Source organism: Procambarus clarkii, chromosome 22 (genome assembly GCF_040958095.1).
Source record: "Procambarus clarkii isolate CNS0578487 chromosome 22, FALCON_Pclarkii_2.0, whole genome shotgun sequence".
NCBI classification, from domain to species: Eukaryota; Metazoa; Arthropoda; class Malacostraca; order Decapoda; family Cambaridae; genus Procambarus; species Procambarus clarkii.
Window position 1 is genome coordinate 4,796,613 of NC_091171.1, and position 8,779 is coordinate 4,805,391.

The window sequence follows — 8,779 nt, forward strand, 5'->3', positions numbered from 1 at the left end:
TTCGACTCCCGCACGAGGCAGAAACAAATGGGCAAAGTTTCTTTCACCCTGAATGCCCCTGTTACCTAGCAGTAAATAGGTACCTGGGAGTTAGTCAGCTGTCACGGGCTGCTTCCTGGGGGTGCAGGCCTGGTCAAGGACCGGGCCGCGGGGACACTAAAGCCCCGAAATCATCTCAAGATAACCTCAAGATAACTACAAGAACAAGAAAATGCACTGGGGCTGTAAGGGGACGCGAACCCTTGACCAAGAAAGGCACTGCCAGCCGCATACTCTACCATTGTACCACCACTGACTGGGAGTGGTGGAAGTACTCATAATCAAAATATAGATCCTAAATGTATTTATTGTCTTCGTATATAAGTCGCCAGAGGAATATTCTCAGCGTGTAAAGACCAACTAACGAAAATAGAATATTGTTTAGAAAACCTCACAAAACAATCCCCAAACATCATCCTGCTTTGGGGACTTCAACCAATACCTGAAATGGAAGAACCAAGCATATACAGTTATATCAGAAAGTATACCGGGAATACCTCGGAGAGGCTGCAGGCCCCCTTTTGTGCCTCGGAGAGGCTGCAGGATCCAGTAAGTTCAGTAGAACTTCGATTTCAACTCCTTTTGACCATGTCGTAGCTCAGTCGATTAAGGCAGCGTCTGGGATGCTCTCGGACGCAGGTTCGAATCCTCGTCACGGCCCTTGTGGATTTGTTCATTTACACCGGGAAGCAGCCTAAATGAACAGTCATACACAAATGATCTACTACGGATGTGCGCCAGATTTGCACTAAACCACCAACTAGTAGACCCAATGTCACGTGGGGGTGGGCGGTCCGGGGCTCTGCTAACACTCGGCTGCTAGGGGCTCAAAGGGCCCAAATACTCAGCCCCTCCGACTCCCTGGATTCACCGGAGTCTCCTTGGTCACACAAGATAGGACCAACAATGCCCACCTCCGCAGGTCTTTGCTTCCACCACAAAGGGGTGCCACTGATTCACCCTGGAAGCCCTTCAGTCAACCACGGGGAAACTGCTGTTAACAGTTCCGGCCTAGACCCGTGGGGGAGTGAAGGAAGACTCAGGCTTACCTATAACCATAACCTCCCTGAGTCTTGCCTGCCAGACAAAAAAAAAAGGTTGCAGGAACTCCTTTCCCGCCTGTCTTCTCTATCTTCCTCTTAGCAAGGTCGCCAGCTGGGTTATTATATCTGCACCCCAGCAATGCAGTTCAGTGGGTGTATCATATATCGTTTGTAGCCAGAAATGTATGCTCATAGAGAAAATCACAAATGGAGGCACACTCAAACACAGTAATAAAATGTGTGGATTTACTGACGCAAATTACATGAACACACACACACAATCACAAGTAATACATGAATATGGAATATGGATGATGAGTCTGGAGATCGTCAGCCTCTTCTTCCACGACCTCCAACTCTCCTTCAACTGGGCAGGAAGACAGGAGTCTCACACTCTCACAGGAGGGCCTCTTCACCACGTCGGCACCTCTTCTTCACTGTCCTGCCATCCATACACACTGTCCTCTCTGACAGTCCTGGACACAAACTGCCTTGCAGCCTACTCTACTATTAAGGTAATAAAGTCTTGCTGCCACATACACGAGTAAATATTGTGGCCTAACTAGCCTACTCATACAAGGGGTAATGGGAGGGAAAAATGATCTACCTTACACTCCTGGCTCACGACGCCTGTCCCTCGATGGTGTGAGGTTCCCACGCTTCCTTGGGTCGATCCTCGACGATCCAGGGCGTTCCACAGGTCCTCAGGTGTCGTGAAGCCTTCGCGTCGTCGCCGTTCCAATCCCTGAGATTCAGCTGCCCCAATCCTGGTTCATCGATGGGCGCTGAGCTAATCACTATTTTTTCCCCACACTCGCCTCTCCCACAGGGCGTCGCTCCTTGTCCTAGGCACTGTGTCGTCCTTCCAAGATTCTCAGTGGATATGACCCCAGTCACAGCAGCTTGCTCGCCCACCTTCCAGACCTCAACGTCCAGCCAGCGGCGCCGCCCAGCGTCGTCCCCGACCGTTTTCCAAGTTTGGCACTTCTCTGCTCACTGAACTTGGTTCCTCTTTGGCTCCCCAGAAGCGCAGGGTCTCCAATGACTGTGAGGGGCAGCGAAGGCCAGCTCAATCCACTGAACAAGGCTTGCAGAGCCTCCAATCTTTGAGAGCAGACCGAGGCGCGTCCTGTCGCTTCCACGGTCAGTACAACTCTGACGTTGGCGCCGCCCGGGGCACTCGGTGACGTCATGGCGGGCCCTGATTTGTCGCCCGCGACCTACGTCGGCCAATCCGCGATCGGCATAGTGTCCCTTCCACAAGGTCACATCTGCCGTAGGGGATACTGTTTCATTTTATAACAGGGCGCCAATTTTCCTTTATTTACAACTTATAATGTAACTTCTTTCCTTTTACTGGCAGCCGGTCTGGTCGCCACATATGTCAATAGACTCCCTGAACCTCAGAGAATCAGTAGGGAGAGCTGATATGACTCTTTAAGCCGGCAAACGAAAGAAATAGGAGAGGGCACCGTAACATACCCCTCCCCTTAAAATAAGAGTCATATCGGAAGAGCAGCGCTCAAGAGGGCAATCTATACTCTTGCTCCCTCCGTTCCTGAAGTGTCACTCCTCCAGTTGGTGACGTGGCTTGTTCCACCTTGCCAGTCACTTGCCTCATTGTATCTCCACCTCGCATAGGACCGGGTGTGATGGGTGTTCCCTGAACACCTACAAGAAATCCTCTCTCCGTGGCTACGAGTGTCTTCCCACGGCTCGTTACCACTGTAAGATTCAGTGCATGCAGCGCCTCCACCGCGTCGTGCACTCCGAGATAGTCTGGCATTTCCACTGCGTCCTACAGGTACCCCATGTTTCCTCTCATGATCTCCTCTTCGCCAATCTTCTCTCTTCTCGGTTCCTCTTCTCCCATAGGTGCGTTGTCTCCTCACAGTGGCACTTGTAACCCGTACTCCATCCAGCAGCTTCCTCTCTTCCACACTAGGCTTTTGCGATGGCCCAATGCCCCTCTGGTTAGGCTGGCGCCTACCCTGGGTGTACCTATTCCCTGCTTTCTTCGTATTGCCTTTCCTATACCACTCGCTCCTTCGTTCCCGACGAACATCTTCACTCCTCCATGAGATTCTCTTCCCTGCAGACGTCTTCTTCGGTTCGTGGTTGGGCTCATCCACCTCCCTGTGGCTCACCTCACCACGGTGGTTCATCTTGCACCTACCACTATTCATCTGGCCGGCATAGGGTGTACTGCGTCGTGGTTCCTCCACTCTGCCCCTCACTGCCGTTCGCTCATCCACTGAGCTTACTTTATTCACGTTTCTGTATGGAGGGAGTGCGGTCTGCAGCCTCCTCACCGCCCCAGGCGTTTGTACAGCTGCTCCTCGCCACTCCTCCACACGCATCATCAGGCTTAGTCGGAGGTCCCCGTCGGGGTTTTCCACAACCTCCGACGACCTCTCTGCACTCTCGCCCTCGTTGTCGTCGTCTCTGGCGACGTTTCCCCTGGCGAAGTCGACTTCCTCTCTACCATCTGGAACGACCGATACCTCACCTGGCAGGGTTGTACCGCTGCTTGCAACATAGGCACTCCTGGCCCAATCGGGTTGTATCCTGCCTCCTCCGAGGTCATTACCCAGCACCATCTGTACATGCTCTAGGGGTAACTTAGGGGCTACAGCTACTATAGCTCTCTCGACTCCGTAGTCGGCAATCAGCTGTACTTCGTGAAGTGGCAACCTGTATTCCTCCCCCACACTGCGTATCCTTACCACTCCCACAGGTGAATCATTAAATTCCTTGGGGAGAATACTCCTGGTCACCATACTTATGTCAGCACCCGTATCTCGAAGAACGGCCACCTCCACTGGGTCTGACTTTCCAAACTTCACGTTGGCCTCGAAAACGAAGGGATGTTCACCCAACTTCATTTCCCAACCATTCACGTTGGGTCCACTATAATATGGGGTGTGAACAAACACTCTCTCCTCTTCCAACATTAATCCTACATTCCTTTGGTGCTCCTCACACTCGCGGGCATAATGTCCTCTCACGCCACAGTTGTAGCATCGGCTGCCTCCCCTGGGCGGCCACTCGCTAGTCACTCTGGCGGTACCACTTGCAGACGTCCCCTGTGTCCTCCTTGGACTACTTGTCGTCGTATCCGGGACTGCAGCACTTGCTCCCGAGTTAGGTCCACTGCTCACCGCTTGGGGCTTCCTCCCCGCGTCTCTTGAGCTCTTGAACCACGTTACTTCATCAGGCACACTACTCTTGGGAGAGTCCCCACCCGTCCTCGCTCCTCCTGAACTCCTAAAGTTCCCTCCCGACCTGGGGTAAGGCGAGTGTCTGGGCGGCCCCTCCCTCCTGATATGTAGTGCCTCCTCCAGCATGTCGGCTCGATCCGCTACAGCCTTCAGGTCCTTAATACCTGCTTCTCTCACCCTTACTCGCAACTCAGGATGGAGCACCGACATGAACTTCTCCATCACTATCAGTCGTTTAACATCATCCACCGACTCCGCTTCCTCTGCCTTCAACCATCGTAGGAATTTCCGTTCCATATCCCTGGCGGTCTCGGCGTAAGTCTTTCCCGACGCTCTTGTACACTCTCTGAACCGCTTCCGGTACATCTCCGGAGTCAGCCGGAATGAGTGGAGAACCGCATTCTTAATCGCATCATAACTAGTACACTCCTCTAGGTCCAGCATGTTATAGGCTTCCCGGGCCTCACCAGTCAACCTGCCCTGGACCAGAGCAGCCCAATCATCTTCCGGCCACTCCTTCAGAGTTGCTATCCGTTCAAAGTGTTCGAAGAACGCCTCAGCTTCTTGTGGTTCGAACGTAGGTAAGTCACGTTCCCTTACCTTGAGGTCATCCCGCCGTGCAGGTAGTGAGGGCAGACCACGTTCAACGCGACGCAATTCGACTTCTTTCTTTGCCCTTATCTCCTCCAGTCGCAGTTGTCTCTCTCCTTCTTCCCGCTGCAGCCGAGCTTCTCGCTCCTCTCGCTGCAGCTCAGCCGCACGTTCCTCTCGCTGCAGCTCAGCCGCACGTTCCTCTCGCTGCAGCTCAGCAACACGTTCCTCTCGCTGCAGCTCAGCCGCACGTTCCTCTCGCTGCAGCTCAGCCGCACGTTCCTCTCGCTGCAGCTCAGCCGCACGTTCCTCTCGCTGCAGCTCAGCCGCACGTTCCTCTCGCTGCATCTGCGCTTCTCTCTCCTCTCGTCGCAGCTGGGCTTCCAGTTGCATCTTCATTATTTCCAGTTGCAGGCTCCTCCTACTACAGCTGGACCTTCCACTGCTCCCATGTTCACTGTGAATTCTCTCCACACTGGTAGGCGCTTGGGGAGGCCCTAGTCGGGACGGTTCACCTTGCGACGGCTCTCCTCGGGACAGCTCCTCTTGAGATGGCTCCTCTCCCGTCGCTTCCTCTCGAGCTGTGAGCTGTGCCATGATCTCTATCCTTCGCTCCGCTACCTTAGTCGTCCTCAACCTGATCCCAAAGTGGTTTGCCACTTGTTGGAGCTGGGCCTTGGTACACTCTTCCAAAATTCTCTCGTCCCTTGTGTCAATAAATTTCTTTACTTTGTCTTCCTCCATCTCTATATCATCAAGCATACACGACGGCACAGACAAGTTAGTAGGCACTAATTTCACCGTTTCAGTCACTGGCCACACTGTATTAGTACCCTGGCAACACTTGTCTTGAAATTTGGTCCACACTGTAGCTTGATCCACGCTTCCTGGCGAGGTTCCCAGTTCTTGGCTACCGGGGTTCGAATCCTGGCGAGGTCGCCAGTTCTCTTGTCACGTGGGGGTGGGCGGTCCGGGGCTCTGCTAACACTCGGCTGCTAGGGGCTCAAAGGGCCCAAATACTCAGCCCCTCCGACTCCCTGGATTCACCGGAGTCTCCTTGGTCACACAAGATAGGACCAACAATGCCCACCTCCGCAGGTCTTTGCTTCCACCACAAAGGGGTGCCACTGATTCACCCTGGAAGCCCTTCAGTCAACCACGGGGAAACTGCTGTTAACAGTTCCGGCCTAGACCCGTGGGGGAGTGAAGGAAGACTCAGGCTTACCTATAACCATAACCTCCCTGAGTCTTGCCTGCCAGACAAAAAAAAAAAGGTTGCAGGAACTCCTTTCCCGCCTGTCTTCTCTATCTTCCTCTTAGCAAGGTCGCCAGCTGGGTTATTATATCTGCACCCCAGCAATGCAGTTCAGTGGGTGTATCATATATCGTTTGTAGCCAGAAATGTATGCTCATAGAGAAAATCACAAATGGAGGCACACTCAAACACAGTAATAAAATGTGTGGATTTACTGACGCAAATTACATGAACACACACACACAATCACAAGTAATACATGAATATGGAATATGGATGATGAGTCTGGAGATCGTCAGCCTCTTCTTCCACGACCTCCAACTCTCCTTCAACTGGGCAGGAAGACAGGAGTCTCACACTCTCACAGGAGGGCCTCTTCACCACGTCGGCACCTCTTCTTCACTGTCCTGCCATCCATACACACTGTCCTCTCTGACAGTCCTGGACACAAACTGCCTTGCAGCCTACTCTACTATTAAGGTAATAAAGTCTTGCTGCCACATACACGAGTAAATATTGTGGCCTAACTAGCCTACTCATACAAGGGGTAATGGGAGGGAAAAATGATCTACCTTACACTCCTGGCTCACGACGCCTGTCCCTCGATGGTGTGAGGTTCCCACGCTTCCTTGGGTCGATCCTCGACGATCCAGGGCGTTCCACAGGTCCTCAGGTGTCGTGAAGCCTTCGCGTCGTCGCCGTTCCAATCCCTGAGATTCAGCTGCCCCAATCCTGGTTCATCGATGGGCGCTGAGCTAATCACTATTTTTTCCCCACACTCGCCTCTCCCACAGGGCGTCGCTCCTTGTCCTAGGCACTGTGTCGTCCTTCCAAGATTCTCAGTGGATATGACCCCAGTCACAGCAGCTTGCTCGCCCACCTTCCAGACCTCAACGTCCAGCCAGCGGCGCCGCCCAGCGTCGTCCCCGACCGTTTTCCAAGTTTGGCACTTCTCTGCTCACTGAACTTGGTTCCTCTTTGGCTCCCCAGAAGCGCAGGGTCTCCAATGACTGTGAGGGGCAGCGAAGGCCAGCTCAATCCACTGAACAAGGCTTGCAGAGCCTCCAATCTTTGAGAGCAGACCGAGGCGCGTCCTGTCGCTTCCACGGTCAGTACAACTCTGACGTTGGCGCCGCCCGGGGCACTCGGTGACGTCATGGCGGGCCCTGATTTGTCGCCCGCGACCTACGTCGGCCAATCCGCGATCGGCATAGTGTCCCTTCCACAAGGTCACATCTGCCGTAGGGGATACTGTTTCATTTTATAACAGGGCGCCAATTTTCCTTTATTTACAACTTATAATGTAACTTCTTTCCTTTTACTGGCAGCCGGTCTGGTCGCCACATATGTCAATAGACTCCCTGAACCTCAGAGAATCAGTAGGGAGAGCTGATATGACTCTTTAAGCCGGCAAACGAAAGAAATAGGAGAGGGCACCGTAACACCAACCACAAAAGATAACACACTAGACCTTATTTTCACAAATGACGATGAATTGATCAGGAACAATGATTACAAACATCTGTTATTCAGATCACAATTTAACTGAAATTCAGAAAAGCATGGGGCATAGACGTGCACACTAAGTCCCTAATTCTCGAGGAGGAGAGTTCAATAAAATAAATTTTAATAATAAACAGATAAACTGGGAAGAAATAAACCAAGACCTCACAGATATAAGCTGGAAAGAACAACTAGAAAATATCTATAAGAAAAGTTAGGAATAGATTAAGATTGGAACAAGAACGACCTTTCCTCTATAGACAAAGAAAACGCCTCGCAGAACAACTTGAACGCCCCACCCTGTCTTAAGAACGACCAGGCAGACAACGTAGAAAAATAGAAACGATTGAACTAAAGCTACAAGACACATATATCCCAGGAGAGGCAGATGGAGCAAAAGACTATCAGCGAAAGAGAGAAATCCGAAATATCTTTTCTCCTATGCAAAATCTAGAACATCAGATCTAATCTAGAACATCAGATCAAAAACTACATCTAGTCCCCGGGTCCCTGCGAAAAGGAGATGGAACTTACACAGATGTTAACAAAAAAATGAGAGAAATACTTAGGCAAAAGTACGATTTCGTTTTCAATGAGCCCTTAAACACACTGAAGATTGAAAACCCAACCGAATTCTTCATGAATAGGATTACAAAATCAAATCAGATGTCATCCCTAACCCCACTTGATTTTGACGTAGCCATAGACAGTATGCCTATGCACTCTGCACCAGGCCCTCATTCCCGGAACTCCATATTTATCAAGAATTGCAAAAAACCACTCTCACAGGCATTTAACCAATTTTTAAAGACGGAACTTTGATACTTTTGCTATCACTGACATTAAAAAAATAACAGAAAAAGCACCACTCTATAAAGGAGGAGTGAAAAAACAGAGGCAAAAAACTATAGGCCGATAGCAATATCATCACACATAATAAAAATCTTTGAGTGCTAAGAAGTAAGATCACAAAATACATGGAAGCCCAGCATCTCCCTAACCCCGGATAACATGGCTTCAGAACAGGGCGCTCTTGCCTGTCACAGTTGCCGGACCACTATGACATGGCATTAGATGCCATGGAAGACAAACACAACGCTGACGTTACATACACAGATTACACAAAA

At 51.2% G+C, this 8,779-nt stretch overlaps 1 protein-coding gene across 1 annotated transcript in view; it reads right to left on the reverse strand.

Moving 5' to 3' along the window:
* Positions 1-451: 451 nt before the first annotated feature.
* The window catches only part of LOC138367623 (paraneoplastic antigen Ma6E-like), a 21,080-nt gene continuing 12,752 nt past the window's right edge, over positions 452-8,779 (reverse strand). The window contains exon 3 of the mRNA XM_069329347.1: positions 452-481. Within this exon, the coding sequence (XP_069185448.1) occupies positions 452-481 (30 nt within the window). The remainder of the gene's footprint in view (positions 482-8,779) is intronic.